The sequence below is a fragment of the Malus sylvestris genome, chromosome 16 (genome assembly GCF_916048215.2).
Source record: "Malus sylvestris chromosome 16, drMalSylv7.2, whole genome shotgun sequence".
Taxonomy (NCBI): domain Eukaryota; kingdom Viridiplantae; phylum Streptophyta; class Magnoliopsida; order Rosales; family Rosaceae; genus Malus; species Malus sylvestris.
In genome coordinates this window covers 11,230,928-11,251,565 of record NC_062275.1, presented here as the reverse complement: position 1 = coordinate 11,251,565, position 20,638 = coordinate 11,230,928, and the positions used below count along the sequence as shown (strand labels likewise).

The 20,638-nt window shown below is 38.8% G+C and overlaps 2 protein-coding genes and 2 non-coding genes across 4 annotated transcripts; 2 read left to right on the top strand and 2 right to left on the bottom strand.

Moving 5' to 3' along the window:
- The first annotated feature begins 273 nt into the window (after positions 1-273).
- Positions 274-3,912, top strand: LOC126606735 (probable protein phosphatase 2C 42). The gene is made up of 4 exons (XM_050274123.1): positions 274-904; positions 1,342-1,712; positions 2,558-2,794; positions 3,420-3,912. The coding sequence occupies exons 1-4, from the start codon at positions 568-570 to the stop codon at positions 3,633-3,635; spliced, it is 1,161 nt and encodes a 386-aa protein (XP_050130080.1). The 5' UTR covers positions 274-567; the 3' UTR covers positions 3,636-3,912.
- A 904-nt stretch (positions 3,913-4,816) lies between these two features.
- On the top strand, positions 4,817-11,272 carry LOC126606734 (uncharacterized). The gene is made up of 16 exons (XM_050274122.1): positions 4,817-5,191; positions 5,385-5,579; positions 5,752-5,826; positions 5,927-6,094; positions 6,291-6,454; positions 7,105-7,323; positions 7,720-7,846; positions 8,063-8,251; positions 8,550-8,636; positions 8,787-8,941; positions 9,347-9,466; positions 9,763-9,988; positions 10,155-10,214; positions 10,289-10,462; positions 10,546-10,655; positions 10,794-11,272. Exons 1-16 carry the CDS (start codon positions 4,994-4,996, stop codon positions 10,957-10,959), a joined length of 2,433 nt encoding a protein of 810 aa, XP_050130079.1. The 5' UTR covers positions 4,817-4,993; the 3' UTR covers positions 10,960-11,272.
- An 8,927-nt stretch (positions 11,273-20,199) lies between these two features.
- Positions 20,200-20,277, bottom strand: LOC126609476 (small nucleolar RNA snoR118). The gene has a single exon (XR_007618190.1). It is a non-coding gene; the product is annotated as a small nucleolar RNA snoR118 (small nucleolar RNA).
- Positions 20,278-20,331: 54 nt separating this feature from the next.
- Positions 20,332-20,403, bottom strand: LOC126609454 (small nucleolar RNA R66). The gene has a single exon (XR_007618168.1). It is a non-coding gene; the product is annotated as a small nucleolar RNA R66 (small nucleolar RNA).
- Positions 20,404-20,638: the final 235 nt, after the last annotated feature.

Here is a 20,638-nt window from a genome sequence, read left to right as displayed (position 1 = left end):
ATAAACTTTTTAGCATTTCATTTGAAAATGCTCTAAAGATCACTTACAAAATATTAATTGTTATTGCACTTATTATAATGGGCACTCAATGCCACCTTTGTAGCTCCGTCAATGACTTATGACGTTTACATCTTAGTGGAAACATTTACAAACATTTACCTAATTTCTTTAAAAAAGAAACATTTACAAACATTTACCTAATTTCTTAGTGGAAAAACCAATGTAACATTACTTTAAAAAATAGTGAAAGAAAAGAAAGAAAAGGACATTAAGGGGTGACACCCAACAAAATGCTTCCCCACACCATCTTCTGCCCACAAGACAGCCGAGGACGAGTCTTTCCCTGTTCCTCTACCACCGAACACAACCCCCTCCCATTACTTCTCTCTATCCTACGCCTCCCCTCGTAACCTACGCCCCACCCCTAATCCTGCGCATCTTCTTCCCCCATACCTTCCCCTCCCAATTTCCATTAAATCCTAGGCTTCTTCTCCCAGCCTCTTCCCCCAAATTCGGAGTCCTTAAGGGTCTTTGGGTTTTGGGGTTAGGGTTTTTGAGAGATGTGGGATGCTTCAGGCATTGATGAATCTGCTCTCTCTTTGCTGGAGGCCATTTGGGCGCGGCGACGGTGAGGGACTCAGCTCTGTTGGAATCGTCGGCGCTGCGAATAACGGAGGCGGCGGAGGAGGGCGAGATGGCAAAGATAACTTGCTTTGGTTCCGAGATTTTGGAAAGTACGCGTGGGGCGATTTCTCTATGGCGGTGGTCCAGGCCAATCAGGTGCTCGAGGATCAGAGCCAGATCGAGTCTGGACCCTTTGGGACCTTCGTCGGCGTATACGACGGACACGGCGGCCCGGAGACCGCTCGATACGTTTGCGACAATTTATTCAAACATTTCCAAGGTTCGTGATCCCCAACCCTCTTAAAATATATATATGCTTTTTGGATTTGGATGGCGTGGTTTCGAATTCGCCACGTTTCGGTGTAGAATGTGTGATTGTTAATATGTGGATTGGAATTGTTAGTCGTGATGTTTGTTAAAGCTGTGAGCTTTTTGTTAAAGTTGTGATTTTAATTGGTCTTTGAGTTTGGATCATGGATTATCTCTGCATACAATGCCTCAGAAAATTGAATATATCCCTGTGCATATAATTTGCTAATCGTGCTTCGAGTTAAAAATAGTGGGGCACTGGCCGGGTTCTTCGTTGTAATGCACAATTTTCGTTTCCTATCGTTTTTATTTTACTATAGTTGGGTGTTTTTGGGGTCGGTTTTCTGTTTAACTATTGAAGAATGAGCAGCTCTTATGTTGGCTATCTTAGGCATTGTGTTTATGCAGCAATATCAGCGGAGTCCAAAGGTGTTGTGACAGCGGAGACCATTCAAAATGCTTTTCTCCGAACAGAGGAAGGGTTTATCGCCCTTGTTTCGGAGCTGTGGGGTACTAGACCCCAAGTAGCAACTGTTGGGTCGTGCTGTCTGGTTGGAGTTATATGTCAGGGGACCCTATTTGTGGCAAACCTGGGAGATTCCCGTTGTGTGTTGGGAAAGAAAGTGGGCAACACTGGGGAAGTTGCTGCGATCCAGTTATCCACTGAACACAATGCAAATCTCGAGGAGGTTAGGCATGAGCTGAAAGATTTGCACCCACATGATCCTCAAATTGTCGTTTTAAAGCATGGAGTTTGGAGAGTAAAAGGCATTATCCAGGTATTTTTTAATTACATCATCTAAAAGCCCATTAATTAAGGTGTGCATTAATCTGTAACTACCTACAGTTATGTCATTGGTGTTTCTGTTCTCCTACCTGTTACTTATGAAGCCAATATTTGTTGAAAGGGTGCTAGAACCCCAGTCCTAGCCTATCGGTATTGTGCATGTAGTGTAAAGTCTGAGCATTTCTATCCTATGTCTGTCATGCATATGCAGTGCTGTATTGCATCTTATGCTCGTACCGTTTAGGGTCCAGCTATAAGAATTACTGAAAACTTATAATTGTGAAGGTTTAGAAAGCCCTTTGATAAGCGTTTTGAACCAAGATAGAAGTCTAATATATCCACTAGCTTCTAGCTCTGTTTACAAGGGTTAACTTGAGATACCCTTGCTGATTCGGAATAGCTTCAATAGTTTGATTTTATGGTTTTACCTGATTAAACCAAGTTGTGAGGAAAATGGACTGTTTTGCAAGGTCTAATTGAAATCATGGTTGCTGTGGTTATTTTTGAAGTGTTAACTTTTTCCCTGACTTGCATGTATTATTTGGTTGTTTGTCTGATAGAGATGATGAACTTAAACGCTGTTAATTTGTTTAAAGAAGACTCAAGTTAAAATTTTCCATGGTACCAAGTTTTTTTTTAGATGCTTATAAAGGAAGTTAAATGTATAAATACTTCACATTTTCTTAGGTCTGCATAAGCCTTTTATCTTTTGCTAGAAATTTTCTTGAATGAGATTTTTGGGATATAATATGAAATGTTTCCTTATAAATTTTCATACTTTTTTCATTCTTAAATAGTTGATGTCTTGCGATAACACCTTGAATTTATTTGATGTAGGTATCTAAATCTATAGGTGACGCATATATGAAACATGCAAGGTTTAACAGGGAGCCGATTAGTGCAAAATTCAGACTTCCCGAACCAATGACCATGCCTATCTTGTCTGCCGAACCAACCATTCTTTCTCATCCTCTCCATCCAAATGATTCTTTTCTTATATTTGCTTCTGATGGTCTATGGGAACACTTGAGTAATGAACAAGCTGTTGAAATTGTCCACAATCATCCACATGCGGTAAGATTCTGATCTTTTCAGTTTTTATTCATGTTTAGCAACTCTTATTTGCATTCACATTCGTGCCATAATTACTTAACTGCCTTGGTGTAGATCAAATGACCTTAAAGAACGATCGCAAATGAAGAAATATATTTGACTGGATATCCGGACGAAACATTTAGGTTTCAGTATTCTTGATAATATTTATCTTTATTCATCACTGCCACATTTTTGTCTGATAACAAGAGATTTTTGGTGATTGTGCTGACTTGAGTTTTGAATACCTATTGAGGGAAGAGTAATGCTAGGTAGGCCAACATTTTAGACCGAATTTACAAACCATGTGATGCCAATCGGATAAAAGCACATTAATCAACACTTAAGTAATAATCTAATCATCAACAACCATGTCATATGGTGTACAAAATTTGCTCTGAGTTGGTCTCCCTAGCATTGCCCATCAAGGGAAATATAGATCTAAGGATAAATACTCGGCCTTTTAATTTGCAACTTAGGGAAGAAAAATGAAGCATTGGCTTAGAGCCAATGGTTTAAACATGTTCTGGTATCTGATGCTTATTTTGTCTCTTTTTAGTGAGATTCTATTCTTGATCTCTGGTGCTGATTAGTACCCGTGTTGCAGGGAAGCGCCAAGCGGCTTGTTAAGACGGCTCTCCAAGAAGCTGCAAGAAAAAGAGAGATGCGATATTCAGATCTTCGGAAAATTGACAAGAAGGTCCGACGCCATTTTCACGATGATATAACTGTCATTGTTTTATTCTTAAACCATGACCTAATATCCAGAGGGAGAGTGGAAGAGCCCCCAGTCTCAATAAAAAGTGCCCGTGACCAAGGATAAGTTTACGACATCAAACATGTCTCGGTTGCCTGCCCCTGATTTTGATACACGCGTGAACGATCATACTAGGCGATAACAAACCACCGGATCCGGAGATAATGCTTGATTTTGAAGAGGCTTTGAGAATTTTAATGTTAGAAGAGATTACTGTATTTACGGAGTCGTGTAATTCTCCGTTATGTCATATTTAAAAGCACGTTGTAATTTGTTGCCTCCCAGTCCCAGATACAGAATGCGAGAGCTGCCATGTTTATTTATATATATTTTTTCTTCAAAACTCCCAACTACAGCTGCACCCCCCCTGGGTTTATTTATCGAATTAGCTTCCCAGGGAATTCTGGTGACAGCATGACTGCTTGTAAACAAAACCACTTTCATAACCTACGATTTCATTTACTCCACAAATTTCACTAGAGAGAAGAACTGTGTGGCAGATTATTTGGTAAACTGGAGTTTTAATATGGATATCAGCGTCTTGTTTGGATTGGATCATCGCTCATGGATGATACTGCTGGAGTCTTTCAAACTCGCTTTGTTTCCTCTGATGTTGCGAGTTAGTTTTTGGTTGTATTCTCTGTTTCTTTACCCCAAAAAATAAAATTCACCAGCTTCTTCGTTCCCTGGTTTAGGGCAAAATCTGGTGTATACGATGGTATATTCTTCTTTTTCTATCTAATGACCTAGTTACCTATGAGGGAGAGAGGGAAATATACAACGTGTTGCACCGTAGGATCATTCATATTTACAGTTTAGGATGAATGACTCGTTATAAAAAGAGTAATGTATTTAATATCGTATCTATTCAAAAAATAGAAAGGATGGGTGAACAAACTAGCACTCTATAAGAAAAGAGATAACAACGTTTTTACTAACGAGAACAATTTACATAATGCAGACGGCATATCTTGCCAAAAATACAATGTTAGGTGAGAAAAGAACTTACATATATAATATGTCGTTGTATTATTAGAACGTAACGTATATAACGGTGGCGTGTAAGTCCTCCTGCTATCAATGGGCTTGGAAGAATTGGAATAAGTTATAATTTGGTGGGCTTGACATGTGTCGAGGGATTGGCGGTAGCATGAACTGAACTTGTGTTAGCTCCTCTGACCCAATCACGGTTCGAGGGTCCGCTACCGCAATTACGCTCAAATACAGTGACAGTTTTGAAAAATTAACGTAATTCAGCATTTTCTTCTCTTTGCTTCTCTCAGTGTGAGAGTCTCTCTCCGAGTCTCAGCGAGCTGACCCGGCCATGCCCAAGTCCAAGTTCAACCAGTAGTAATTCTCACACTCTTCGCCCCCAATTCTCATTTCCTTCTTGTTTACCTGATTCTCCGAACCGAGCTGCAGCCATGGCTGCCAAATCAAATCGAACACCAATATTACATGCCTTTGTTTTTGCACTGAGCCTGCTCGTATTTCAATCCGAGTCCGCGCCTCAGGCTTTCCGGCGAGATCCCGGTCACCCCCAGTGGCACCACGGCGCCTTCCACGACGTTCGAGATAGCGTTCGATCCGATGTCCGCCGCATGCTCCACTCTCGCGCCGAGGTAATTTCACTTTCCTCCTTGTCTATTTCTTCGTTAAAAGTAATTGAAATTCCGTTTGGTTGCCGAGAAAAACGAAAATAAATCACAAAATTCCGAAATTAGGTTTTAATTTTTGAGAAATTGTTCTTTTACATGTGGTTTAAACTTTAGTGTGATCGTGACTGGGAGTGATTGTGTGTGTGTGTGCGTGTAGGTGCCGTTTCAGGTTCCTCTCGAAGTGAATGTGGTTCTTATTGGCTTCAATGGCGATGGAGGCTATAGGTACTCCGTCGATTCGCACAAATTGGAAGATTTTCTAAAAATCAGCTTCCCATCGCACAGGCCTTCCTGCCTTGAGACAGGAGAGCCTCTCGATATCGAGCATCAAATTGTTTATAATGCCTTTCCGGTATGCTTCATATCCAACCGTAGCATTATCTTTTTTATATTCTTACATTGTTTGAATTGTGTGCATTCAATATACATAATATGTACATGTGTGTGTTCGATGATGTTTGAATTGATTATGTATGGCTACATTTTTGTCCGGTGATTGGGTTTTGTGTTTGTTCTAATTACAGGCTGGGCAGCCAGAACTAATAGCTCTTGAGAAGGCACTGAAAGAAGCTATGGTTGCTGCAGGAAATGCAAGAGAGGTGACTCCCATTGTTTGTATGCTGTACATTGTCTTTTGAGAAAGTTGCAAGTATCATTTTGTCATTGAATTAAGGTTTAAATCGTTCTTCAATATTTTAGACTGATTTTGGAAGGCAAGTACCTCTGTATGAAGTGGACGCAACTGTAGTGGAGCCGATGTTTGAGAAGTTATATTCCTACATATTTGACATAGAGAATTCTGCTAATTCTGCTGCGAATATGGATCGGCAAATTCCGAGTGCAATATTTATCGTCAATTTCGATAAGGTATGGTCTGAAATCATCACAGTTCTTAGTCTCTGTTTGTATTCAACATTAGTCATTTAATTGCATGGTACTTTACCTTTACCATATGATTTTGCATACATGAAGGGAATGTGCTTGCTAATATTTCTCAAACCAGTCGTTAATTGTCTCTCTCAACTGTACTTGTTATATTTGGGTGTTTATATTTGTTTTACAGGTAAGGATGGATCCTAGGAATAAGGACATTGATCTTGACAGCTTAATGTATGGAAAACTTAGCCAGCTAACTGAGGAAGATATGAAAAACCAAGAGGGAGACTACATTTATCGCTATCGATACAATGGAGGAGGTGCCTCTCAAGTTTGGCTTGGCTCTGGCAGGTACAGTTAACATAGTATTATTTGTAGATTAAACCTCCTTTTAGTTTTCCAAGAGCAAATGCTAGAATAAGTTACACACTACTTTAGGGGTGTAAGATATCCATGTAGTTATTACGAACATATCCAGTGTGCTCTGTGTTAGACCACAAGGAGGGGGAAGCCTAGCCTGAAAGTACATGGAGTAACGTGGATTAGTGAACGTGTGAACATGTAGCAAGTATACTTCAAATACATGGACTGGTGTACTTGAACGTGTGAGGTTATGGTTAGTATGTTACAAAGGTTATCTCGAAGTCTTTAGGCTTGTTTTGAGTTATGGTTAGTGTGTTACCTTGTCGTCTGTTATCTGTTTCTGTTGCGGAGTTATTTGTAGGAGGTAGTAGTTTATATGTAGGAAAGTTGTTATTTGGTGTTATAGAATATGAATAAAAATGGCATTATGCTTTGCAGTTTAATGGTGGTTAGAAACGTTCCTTTAATCCACGTTTTTGCTAGGTACTCTAGCTTTTGACGGTATCAAATTGAATGATCAATTTTGTGCTTTTTTGGGACTATGTATTGTTACCAATTTATGCTCTCTATATCTGACTATGGTATTTTTTTTTCCATTGAGAAAAAAAAAGGGACTAATTTCCTGCATATGCTGTCAGATTTGTTGTGATCGATCTCTCAGCAGGCCCATGCACATATGGAAAGATTGAAACTGAAGAGGGAACCGTCAGTTCTAGGTCACTGCCACGACTTCGCAATGTGATGGTTCCAAGAGGTTTGGGTGCAGCTAGTGATCATCCTACACATGATGTATTTGTTGGACAACTTGCGTCTTTAGTGTCCACCACAGTTGAGCATGTTATAGCTCCAGATGTTAGGTAATAAGTGTATTTTTTTGACATGTTGATTTGAAACTGGGACTATTTTACTCTTTCCTTGATTTTTTTGGTCTTTTTGTACGTCACAAAGTAGAACGTACTAAATCAGGACTATGGTTTTTCTTTGACAACAAGCTTGCTATTTTTTTTTTTTAATACTTCATACATTTTTTATTATAGAGGTCGCACTTGGTGCGATGGCAAGTGCCTTCGCCCATGAGCGGTAGGTCTCGGGTTCGAGACTTGGGAGCAGCCTCTCCATAAATGGGGGTAAGGCTAGCCGACATTCACCTCTCCCAGACCCTGTGTAAAGCGGGAGCCTTGTGCACTGGGTACGACCTTTTTTATACATTTTTTATTAGTGGTCTTTAACTATTATTTATGCTCTTAACTCAGATTTGAAACTGTTGACTTGACAACAAGGCTGCTTTTACCAATAATTGTCCTGCAAAATCACAATCGGTACAATATAATAGACAAAGGCCACAACTACAGCATAAATATTGAAGCAATTGAGGCAGAGGTAAGTTTTTTTTTTTTTTTCTTTTTTTTTTCTGGAATAACTCAAACACCTTTAGATTGCCTATGATGACTATGTGAAGAAAGAATGAGGCACTTTTAGGATTGTTCCGTTACAGCAACCCTCTCCTCCTATAGTAATTGCATTGTTGTGCTTTGAGATACATAAACCCAAAATCACTTCCATGTTTGTTTGATCGTTTAATCTGTCCCTCTTCAGGTGAAGAAAATGGTTCATGTTGGCCAAGAAGTTGTGATCATTGGGGGTTCACATTCATTGCATCGCCATGAGAAGTTGTCTATTGCTGTTTCAAAAGCTATGCGAAGCCATTCGCTGCAAGAAACTAAGAATGATGGACGCTTCCATGTTCATACCAAGACTTATCTGGATGGTGCTATTCTTAAAGAAGTGGGTACTTCTTCATTTATCTACTGTTCGTCCTGGTATTTTTAGTGTCAAATGATGGGTTTCTGTTTTCTATACCTTTTCCCAGATTTTTGGTGAAAGACTCTCTGTCTAAATATTCACGGATGTGTTTCTTTACCCAGTTCTTTTTCTTTAGGGCCATACATAATAGATGTCATCATTTTTTAGTCAAAAAGTTAAAAAGTCATGCTTCTTTCCTCATCTTAACATCAGATGGAACTTAAGTGAAGCTATATCTACGTTCTAATTTTTTTTTTCCACTTGGAAATACTCATTCCAGGAGATGGAACGTTCTGCCGATGTGCTTGCTGCTGGTTTACTTGAAGTGGCTGACCCATCTCTTTCAAGTAAATTTTTCATCCGCCAGGTTTGTCTAAATCTTCTACAGTTGTACATGTTTAGTGTCTCTTTTTTGTTTTCTGAGACATTTTTCTTCTGTTATGGAAGCTCTAAAGTATATTTGAGTTCTCTTTCCTTCTTGTCTTCAATGTCCTAATCTGTACTTTTCGTCCGCCAGCATTGGGCAGATCGAACTGAAAATTCAAGTGATTCTATACTAAAGCATAAACCTCTTTGGACTACTTATGACTCAAAACGTGGCAAGAAAAAGAAGAAAGTAGAAAGGAAACAAGGAGATATCTACCGGACTTATGGAACAAGAGTGATTCCTGTGTGAGCATGCCATCTTGAGTTGCCTGCAGTATTTAATTTTAGTATTATTCTCATAATAGTGCATCTTCATTCTTATTTCATACATTTACATCTAAGATACTTTTCTTGAGTTCGTCTTGCTTAACTACATCTGCCTTCTTAAGTATATAGTGTGCTACCCAGAATTTTAGCATAAAAATATGATCATTGAAACTTGTAGTTAAGAATATTTACATCAGATAGCCGTTGCATATAACTTCTAGGGCTTGCTTTCGGTTTTTTTATGACATATATGGTCACCTAGCTGCAGTAGCTAGAAGTTTGTAAGTAATGCTTCGTGTCATGACCCGTTTTTTTTACTGCATCACTCATAAAATCATTATGTATTGTTTGCTGTAAATTTTTGTTTTATATCTTTTTCCACAGCTTTGTGCTATCATTGGCTGATGTGGATCCACAACTTATGATGGAAGACGAAAGTCTTGTATGGACAAGCAAAGATGTCGTGATTGTACTTGAGCACCAAAATGAGAAGATACCTCTTAGGTAAGGAAACAATATAATATTCCTGGGCTTTCATCATCGTAGCATCACTGAACATGTACTGTTTCTGTTCATTCTTTACAGTGTACTGGTTGGTCAAAACTATGGAAAAAGATATAAAACAGTACATGTTTTTGGTACATCATGTATCATGTGTATGGGTAAAAATAAAAGAGTATGCCTCTCATATTTTTATGACTTTCTTTTGGAATTGATTTTGATGGCATTCTCCTTTCACCTCCCTATGTTCCTTAAGAAGTCACATTTTTACTGTGTTGCTGAAATGTCTTGGCGGGCAGTTATGTTTCAGAAACACAGAGAAGACACAACTTTCCTTCTCAGGCACAACGCCATATATTGGCAGGGCTTGCCTCCGCTGTTGGTGGGTTGAGTGCACCATATGAGAAGGCTTCTCATATACATGAAAGGCCAGTTGTAAATTGGCTTTGGGCAGCTGGTTGTCATCCATTTGGACCATTCTCTAATACTTCTCAAGTCAGTCAAATTCTTCAGGATGTTGCGTTGGTAAGGCTAGTTTTATGATGCCAAATTGTGCACTATCATATATAATACTTCAGATATAAATGTATGCACATATTCTTTACTAGGTGGCACACGCAAACAGATATAAATGTACGCACATATTTTTTAGCATTGTGATATCTAAAGTATTTGTTTATCTTTTTGGCAGAGGAACACAATATATGCACGTGTAGATTCTGCACTCCGCAAAATTCGCGAAACATCAGAGGTAATTCTGGTCTTTTTTGGCCGTTTATTTGTCGCATGATTTTGTGCTTATATGGTTTCGATCATCCTCTGCAGACTGTACAAACTTTTGCCGCAGAGTATCTGAAAACTCCCCTTGGTGAACCAGTGAAGGGCAAGAAGAACAAATCAACCACTGAACTGTGGGTGGAGAAGTTTTACAAAAAAACAACAAACTTGCCCGAACCCTTCCCGCATGTATTAGTGGAGAGATTAGAGAACTACTTGGATGTAAGTCACTCCTACTTGTAGAATTCATGTGTTTGGCAAACATCTTGAAGCTAATTAACACGTCTAAGACATCTAAACAACAGAACCTTGAGGAACAGCTTGTAGACTTGTCTTCATCACTGTATGGTCATCGCTTACAAGAAGCACATCTAAACAGTTCAGAGATTCTCCAGAGTTCCATATTTACTCAGCAGTAAGTTTCCATATTTGCAAAAGTTTAGTTCGGTATTTTACTATAAGTTTACCGCGCAGGAAAAGATCATCAGCTGGTTGTTGAACTGTATATCTGTGGAGCAGGTTTCTCAAAATTTTAATCATTTGCGTGGTGCAGGTATGTAGACCATGTTCTGGCGACTGAGAGGGAAAAGATGAAATGCTGCGATATTGAGTACAAGTATCCTGTGCAGTCATCTCAAACCTATATCTACGGGGGGATTCTCATTGCCGGATTCGTTGTATATTTCGTGGTCATTTTCTTTTCAAATCCTGTACGCTGAGTTTAGTTCAAATCCTTATGCTAAAGTGGTTACAAATCAAATCCTGAGGCACAGATGTCTCGGACACACGAGAACAGGAAAATGGAGAAGGAACACAAGGCGGAGAATGATACCTTGAAATTTTTGCACCACTTCATCTGGACTAAGTTAGGGCAAGTTTGGTATTTTTCTGTGCTTTTAAAAAAAATTGTTTATGCTGTGTTATGAGAGGGATCAGCTTTTTTATGAAACAATTAGGTGCTCTGTAAAATGTATTCGTAAATGCGCTTTTAGCATAAAAATAGTGTCAAAAGTATTTGGTAAGTTTTCACAATTTCTCTCTCAATTTTTACTTGTGCTCTTTATACTGCACACCATATTGATTTTCAGTCAAACAATACACGTAGTTCATAAGTTATTTGAAACTCTTCAATTTTTGTACTTAAATTCCAAATTTTATATTAGAGCAACTCTAGCGTGACAAAAGCCTCATAGGGCAACTTCCTATTCAATCCCCTCTAGTTAACAGTAACTGCCTTTAATGAACAGTAATTGTCTTTTGCATCTTCATCTCTAATTCAATAGTCATGGTAATATGCAATAAAATATTAGTATTTTTTATTTTATAAAATAATACAAAATAATTTTATTTCTAATTTCGGATAAGATTTTTAATCGTTTTCGTTGCGCCACATGTCATTATCCAAAAAGATAATTTTTGGTGATAGATTTCGATAAGATTTTTATCCAATGTTGTCGTGTCACGTGTCGTTATCTTTTCAGAATCGTTAAGGATAGATTTCTGATAAGATTTTTAACCAATCAAGTCGCACCATGTGTCACAATCTGTTACAATCTTTGAGGATAGATTTCGATTAGATTTTTAATGAATGATGGCATGCCACGGGCATCATCTACAACCTAATCCTTTCTTTTTCCTCCTTATAACCCATCATCCATCCTAAGAAATCATACACCAAAATCAAAATCTCTATCATTATTCATAATTTCTGTTATCTTCTTACAATGTCTTCTTCAAGGATGTTGTGGGAAATCGATGAGCAAGAGAAATAATTATTTAAGCAAGAGGAAGAAATGTTCAATCTTCAGGTGGGCGAAAATGAGATGGAAGAGGAAGACTATGAGGAACGTAGAAGGAAAGATGATGAAGTAAAAAGCCAAAGAGCATCACATTCCTGTCAAGTTATCGAAGTTATGGCTCAGATCTTCAGGCCCAGCCGTTCCGCAACTATGAGTTACGGATCTCTTCGACGATTATTTTGTCCGTAACAGTGTATTCCCTGATACGTACTTTAGACACGACATTTGTTCAACAAAATCATGATTGATGTTTGCAACCATGATTCTTACTTTGTGCAAAAGAATTATGTTTTTGGTGTTATGGGTCTTCTTCCTGAGCAAAAAATTACTGCTACTTTGCGGATGCTTGTATATGGAGCATCTGCAAACCAAGTGGATGAGATAGTGAGGATGGGGAAATCAACCATTCTTGAGTCCCTGATTAGGTTTTGCTCCGTAATTGAATCTATTTACACCATAGAGTACTTCCGAAGACCTACTGAGATGGACTTACAAAGGCTTCTGAAGAAGGGCAAGATGCGAGGTTTTCCTGGGATGATTGGAAGCATCGACTGAAAAACTGTCCAAATGCATGGCAATGAGCTTATGGGGATAGAAAATGAGCAAAAAGTATCATTTTGGAGGCGGTGGCATAATTTGATACATGGATTTGGCACGCTTTTTTTTGGTGTTTCGGGAGCTCAAAATGACCTCAATATCCTTGCCCAATCCCCAGTGTTCAACGATGTCCTGCAAGGAAAAGCACCAAGAGTCACTTATTGGGTTAATGGACATAAGTACTACGGGCTATACTACCTAGTAGACAACATTTATCCAAGGTGGTCATTGTTTGTCAAAACAGTGCCACGTCTACGAAGTGCAAAGAAAAAACACTTTGCAAGCTATCAAGAGAGGTGTAGGAAGAATGTGGAGTGTTGTTTTGGTATCCTCCAAGCTCGTTGGGCGATTGTCAAGGGTACTGCCAGAATGTTTGATTTAGAGTCGCTTTGATCCATCATGATAACGTGCATCATTATTCACAACATGATTGTGGAAGATGAGTACGATTATGATGCCGTTGATGAATATGAGCCAAATACGATGAACAATTCTAGAACACAAATATATTGTGCTCATGATTCCACCGAAAAACCCGTGCAACATGAGCCATTACAAAAAGATTGACGTTATAATGAAAAGCTCATTCAATAAGATTTTTCACTTCAGGACCCATATATGCACAATGCCAGGCAAATTGACTTGATAGAGCACCAGTAGGAATTGAAACAAGCTCAAGAAACTTAAGTTCATTTAGTGTGTTTATTTTTATTTGGTGTTGTTTATACAATATTTAGGGCCTCGTATTTAGATCTCGTACAAATACTCGGGAGACTTAAATGTAATTATGTGATAAAGGAAGAGGCAAATATGTAATAAGCGATGAGCCATTACTCTATAAAAGGACTCCTCACCCTCACAATTAGGAGAGGCCAATTCTTAGGCCTTAGGCTCCCTCATCCTCTCAGATCCCCTTTCATATTACAGAGGTTCTCTCTCCCTCAGAAATACATAATCAGTGTGGACGTAGCCCAAACCTTGGGGTGAACCACGATACATCTTGTGTTATTTACATTACTTGCAGATTCACGGTCGGATTTACGTTGATCCAAGACCTCTGGTTTTGTGCATCAACATTTGGCGCCGTCTGTGGGAATCGATACGAAAAGTTGTGTCGGTTCTCTTTCATTTTTTTCACCCCCATCATGAATTTGCAAAATCACAAAAAACCCAGAAACAGAAAAGATCCAAATCTCAAACACTCCTCAGCTTTCTCTCTCTCTCTACTGTGTGGCAAAAATTCAGAGAATCTTTTAGCAAAAAAAGAATTCTCACGCTGAGGCTTGCAGTGGTTTTCTCCATTCTGCTCTCTCTGATCTTCTTATGCCTCTGCCATTCAAAAAACAAAAAACAAAAAGACAGCCTCACCGCCACCACCGCTACTAGAAATCGTTAAATCAGATATTGAATAGCAACCGTTGATCAGGAGGCGGTTGATCATCGTGAGCTATGGAGGTCCAACCTAATCAGACGGTCGATAACTCGTCGACCGCGCACCAGCAACGTCAGCGCCATACAGCAGCAGCTAGTTAGAAAAAGCCTCATGCTTCTTCCATCCCCGTGAGCTGTGGCTGTTTATGTATGATCTTCTTTTTCTTCCTTGTTCGTTCTGTTTGGCAGCAGCGATGGAACCACAGAGAGAGAGGCGAACAACTATAAACCCAATACGACGCCGTATCGGCAGTCTCAGATCTAATAAGGGTTTTCTCACAAAGTGAGGGAAAGAGATAGAGAATGAGCGGGAAAGGCGGCGGAGGAGTGGCCAGCAATGGCAAGGGTAATACTGGGATTTCCGACATACTGGTGGGATCTCGGAAGATGGTACAGAGCTTGAAGGAGATTGTGAATAACTGCACTGAGAAACCCAATCTCATTTGCAATTTTGATACATTCCTTCAAAGTAGTCGCAATCCCAGATGGCGGCGTCTTGATACCTATGTTCTTTATGGCCTGGGAAACCCACCACCACCACCATTCACACACTCTTCAGCTGTAGTTCAAGTTATCAGAAATGGAGAGCCAAAGTTTCATTCTTTCCTGCATTTTTGAACAAACGCAAAGACACTTAGCCTATCAAGGACGAGCTTCTTGACGTCATTGCTTCGCTCAATCAAGGCGCGAGGCCACTTCAGAGGACCAGCAAACTGTTGATCAGATTGCACGTAAACTTGAAGCAGTTAATTCAACAAAGGAACCACTCAAATCTGATTTACTCAATGGAAAATAGTAGCGTTGATCTCGAGGTTGAAGGTTCCTCCAACGTCGGGGGAAGAGGATCCTGAAGTAGAAGTTGATCTCGTGTCTCTGATCTGCATATATGAAGCAGGTGCAGCATATACCCTCTCCCTCCGTCCAAGTCTAACCCATCCAACGGGTCAACCCGACTCAAATACCGAATCTACGCCACATCTCTGATCTACACGCCCTCAGAAACTCTTGCTCAGATCTCCTCAACTCCCAGATTCTCCGATCCAGTTCACGTCGCTAAGCTTCACACAACTTAAACGACGTAGCTTTCGGATCATACAATCAATCCCAAGTTGCTTTTCAGACGGACCTATATCATGGAGCTGAGGTTCAATGTTGTGGTGGACAGAGAAAGCTGATGAAAGAAGATAAGAATTTTTAATCTGACGAATTAATGTGTTGATCACCAACTCAAAAAGAAAGAGACACCATCATAAAAAAACAGGCAAAAGCAATCATCCACTAGCAGTGGCACAGGCACCACCAACGGGTCCTCCATAAACTCCAACCATGCACTCACCTGTTATATATATTATCTCCACTGCAATTATCTGCTGCAACTATGCAAAGCTTGCATGTGCCCATATCCGAACAACATTCTTGCTTTCCTGCTTCAAGGAGCATCTTCTTTACAGGGTGGTAGCCATGTGAAATCACTTTCTGAAGGCCCAGAGGATATTTCTACTTGAGCAAAGAAACGCAGTGGGAAACAGAAACAAAAGCAAAAGCAAAAGCAAAGTATAAAAAAAGGAGAAAGCAAAAAAAAAAAAAAAAAGGAAAGCAAAAGCAATGAGTAAACACCCCACCAGAATGATATGATTTACTTTTCTTATTTTTATAATGTATTTTTCCTATCTTTCGGAAACATCTGTATAAACCCCATCAGAGGGTAATAGTAATAAAATAAAATAAAATAAATGGCAAAGCCCAAAATAAATGGGCTGGAATGTTGTGTAGAGGGCGAAGGCCCATAAGCCCAAAATAGCACCAACTAGGTGATCAAAAGTACGCCCAGTACTCCAAAATTATTCGGCAACCTGATCAAAAGTACGCCAGTACTCCAAAATTATTCGGCAACCTGCCGCTATTACCACCAACCAGGTGATGAAATGTACAACCCGTACTTTAATATCATTTGGCAACTAGCCATTCATGTCACCAACCAGGTGATGAAATGTACAATTCATGCCACCAACCAGGTGATGAAATGTACAACCCGTACTCTAAATATCATTTGGCAACTAGCCATTCATGCCACCAACCAGGTGATGAAATGTACAACCCGTACTCTCCTTCATGCCACCAACCAGGTGATTAAAAGTATGCCTAGTACTCCAAATTATACATGAGCATTACTCATGTCATTCATACATAAACATTCATGAGCATCACTCATGACAATCATACATAAACATTCATGACCATCATTCATGTCAACATTCATGAGCATCACTCATGTTAACATTCATGAGCATCACTCATGACAACATCCATGAGCATCACTCATGTCAATCAACATAAACATTCATGAGCATCACTCATGTCAATCAGCTTCAAATGCTTCATTTACAGAGCTCTAGCTTCAAAAGCTACATTTACAAAAGCTCCAGCTTCAAAAGTTTCATTTACAGAGCTCTAGCTTCAAAACTTCACTTGCAAAGCTTCACCTACAAAGCTTCAGTGCAGGGTATACAAATACCGCCTCTGAACAACTGCCACTTCGGCCCATACATGGATTCAATTTGAAGTCTCCAGCCAACAGACTCTATTGACCGAAGACTTGGGGGACTCCCTCACTTTCATTAGAGAGCACCCATTACTCATGTACTGAGGAGCGAGCCCTTATTTTATAAAAGGGACTCCCTCACCTTCATTAGAAAGCATCGCCGCCTACAGAGCAACCGCCTCGCCGCGAGCATCAACTCTAGCCCATCATTTATGTATTTAGGAGTGAGCCCTTATTCTATAAAGAGGACTCCCTCACCTTCAAACGCCATAAGCCGAGACAACCAAGGCAACATAAGCCACAAACAGAGCAGCATCGCAACATGTGCTACTTCTAATTGAGCATCATTTCAGATTAGGCATCACCTCATGTCGAGCATCAGTTTTAGACGACATCTAGTTACTTCGACCCACACATGGACTAAATTTCAAGTCTCCAGCCAAAAGACTCTCTTGACTGAAGACTTGGGGGACTACTGTTTATACAATATTTAGGGCCTCGTATTTAGATCTCGTACAAATACTCGGGGGACTTAAATGTAATTATGTGATAAAGGAAGGGGCAAATATGTAATAAGCGAAGAGCCCTTATTCTATAAAATGACTCATCACCCTCACAATTAGGAGAGGCCAATTCTTAGGCCTTAGGCTCCCTCATCCTCTCAGATCCCCTCTCACATTACAGAGGTACTCTCTCCCTCAGAAATACATAATTAGTGTGGACGTAGCCCAAACTTTGGGGTGAACCACGATACATCTTGTGTTATTTACATTACTTGCAAATTCACGGTCGGATTTACGTTGTTCCAAGATCTCCGGTTTTGTGCATCAAAAGGTGTGTTTATTTAGTTTTATTTGGTGTGTTTTTTAAGTTCATTTAGTGAGTTTTATTTATTTATTTGGTGTGTTTGTAATTTTATTTGGTATGTTTATGTCATTTGAATAAAGATTCTTTTAGTTTAAATAAATTACCAAATTAAATAAATATACTCTTAGTTTAAATAAAGTACTAAATTCAATAAATTGGAAACAACATAAAGTACTCTATGCAATAAATAATAAATTACAATCCAAAGTGATTGGAAATTTATGGGCTTCGATTAAAAACAAATTCCCTAGTCCCTCATGGATGGAAAATCATCACCTAACCAATTTGTGGTGCTAGGATCATCTCTTCTTGTGGTGCTATGATCATCTCCTCTTTATCTCGCTTCTCTTGCACACCTCATTCGCACCACGATCGCTTTAGAACAGGCTCCTTCATAATGTCACGATCTTGTTGAGCCTTTCTTTCTTCTTTAAGCTCTTCCTTTCTTACCTAAGTATCTCTCTTTCTTTTCCATTAGCTTGAAATAATCTCTCAACAGCTGCAACTTTTGCCTTATCTTTAACCTTATCAACCTCAAATTTAGCCATTTCCTGCGCCAAAGTCAATTCACCTTGGTGAGCAAGTTCTTCCATATACTTTGCATAATCATTCTTGGAAGCACTCCCTTTTCTCTTTGAAGCCTTCTTACCTTGAGGCCTAATTGAATAACGGGTCGACCCCGACCCTTGTTTAGGGGGCGTTTCCGGCACTTCTTCTGTGTCGGTTTTATGAACATGTGAGGCATGATTGGATGTAGAGTGTAGAAGGGTGATGTTCATGACAACTTCTGGACCAACAGGCACAACTCTGAATTTAGGACAATCTTTGACAATATTCCAACATTCCCACCGGGTAAATGATTTGTTTTGATTTTTAGTTTTGGCATTATACCAAGCTTGTGCTTGAAGTGTCTACACAATGCGGTAGAAGAAATAATTATAATCAAAGTAGCTAATGTAAATTTGGGTATAGTACAAACAAATAAATAATATATTGTTACTTGATCCACTAAATTTTTCCCACTTCGAAGATTACTACTAGCTTGTGCCAAGGCGTCTCTCCAAAGACTAAACGATTGGCTAAGTATTCTCCAACGACTGGACATCGATTCTTTCATTCTTTTCCACCAATTTTCTCAAGAAAAAAGGTATGAATAAGACTCCATATTTCTCGCAACTGCATCTCATTGCTCGTAACCGGATCATGAGTAACTTCAACCTAATAGAAGACAACGTAACATCTTCAATAAGCGACCAATTCGTACCTGCATCATTAGTCATTTTGTTGGAAACCAATTAGATTGAAACTTTAGATTGAAACTTTGAGAGAAATACTGGAATGTGGTTGAAAGTATTTGAGAAAATATGAAATTGTGGTGTAAGGTAAAAAATAACGAGAAGGTATTTATAGAAAAGTAAAATCAATTTTTTTTTAATTTAAAAAAAATTCGGATTTTTTATCAACTTAATTAATTTCTGCCGTTGGATTAAAAAAATTGAAATCCAACCCTCTAGATTGTGCCACGTGGCATAACGGTAACATATCTGAATTTTTTAATGTGAAATTTAAAAAAAAATATTTAAAGACGAATAACGTAGACCGTTGATCTCAAATCCAATGGATGATATTGCAAAAGGTTTGAATTTTTTTTTTACCGTTGGAAATCCAACGGTTCAGAAAAAGTAACCGTTGAAATCCAACGGGCAAGAACGTGCCACGTGGCCCACCAACGGTAACTTTTCAGTCGTGTGCATTGCTTGTCCCACTAACTGAAAAGTTGTCAGTGATGCGCCCCCAACACATGTGTGCGACATGCGCCTGATGCAAATTTTTTTTGTAACGTGGCTGACGTCATCATTTGGCCTCAGGCTCTCAGACCACCGATTTGAGTCGGGCCTCTCACTCAGGCCAATCATGGGGCTGGAGCAAGGAGTTGGGACTATTTGGTAAAAAAAAATCGCAGATCCATTAGGCTATTGGTCCTGATGGAGTTGCTCTTAAGAAAACTATCTTTGCCCCAAAAATAACTTATTAAATATGTAATTTTTTTTATCAATGGCGTCTTGTGCACATTTGGTACATTGTAATGTCGACAAAAATTTACACAGGTTATTTCGTTATTTACACTAGACGACATAGTAGTGATGTATTCGTCGCATGTAATTGTAAACCCTCTGATTCAGTTTCCCCTCACTTTTGTTACATATCAGTAGACATGTCATTTGGGTTTTATGTTTTAACCATTCTGCTGTTTTTCTCGTTCTAAAACATTTCAATCCAAATAACGTTTCGCTTTTCAGATTATTTTTAATTATCTTTAAATATTCCCTACATCTTCGCTTTTGTCCAGCAGTTGTAAATGGCTCCCCTCCTCATACCTTTTTATCTCCTCATACCTTTTTATTTTGTATGGTCACCTTTTTATCTCTTCATAACTTTTTATTTTGTATGGTCACTGTTAAGTCACGTCAATATTTACTTTTTATTTTATTATTTTATAAAAAAATTAATATAAAATATTGATAAGACTTAACCATAATCGTACAAAACAGGAGAGCATGAAAAATGTATGGAAAGGGAAAGGCAGACAATCCATTTCCATTGTAAATAACCAAGGTCTGCAACGTACTTTTCTTTTTTTTTTTGGGTTCCTATAAAAAAGAACAAAGACAAGTGAGAGATTTGGAACAAGAGAAAAGTGTTTATATATATATATATATATTATATCAGAAATAGCTTTCTAGGCTGCATTTTTTGTGCATCAAATGTACTCAGAGCCCAGTGCTGACTTCATCATTTATACTCATAAATTCTATAAATTTATTTAAATTAAATTGCATAAAATTATAAAAGGGATCCTCAGAAACCATGCTTATAGTTGTCATCCATTCGATGATCAGGTCTCAAAGATTTAATCCATCATCGGAGCCCCCACACAAACGCATATCAAAATTCTTCAATAAAATCCGTTTCATAAAATATCAGATGCAAAACGAAACAAAAAAATAAAATAAAACCGGATGAAAAAAGAAAAAAGAATAAAGAAAAAGAAGAGGGGATTTGGCAGGGTGTTATTCACTGAGCCCGGTAAGAATTCAAAGGCAAAGCGACTCAACATTCCTGCACCAAATTTGCCTCCTCGTTCTTTATATTAAGAACATA

Coding starts and splice junctions, on each gene's coding strand:
- LOC126606735 (XM_050274123.1), top strand. CDS start 568: ATGCTTCAGGCATTGATGAATCTGCTCTCTCTTTGCTGGAGGCCATTT. Junction 1,713..2,557: donor GAGTAAAAGGCATTATCCAG/GTATTTTTTAAT, acceptor TATTTGATGTAG/GTATCTAAATCTATAGGTGA. Junction 2,795..3,419: donor TCCACAATCATCCACATGCG/GTAAGATTCTGA, acceptor CCCGTGTTGCAG/GGAAGCGCCAAGCGGCTTGT.
- LOC126606734 (XM_050274122.1), top strand. CDS start 4,994: ATGGCTGCCAAATCAAATCGAACACCAATATTACATGCCTTTGTTTTT. Junction 6,095..6,290: donor TTATCGTCAATTTCGATAAG/GTATGGTCTGAA, acceptor TTTGTTTTACAG/GTAAGGATGGATCCTAGGAA. Junction 8,637..8,786: donor GTAAATTTTTCATCCGCCAG/GTTTGTCTAAAT, acceptor TTCGTCCGCCAG/CATTGGGCAGATCGAACTGA.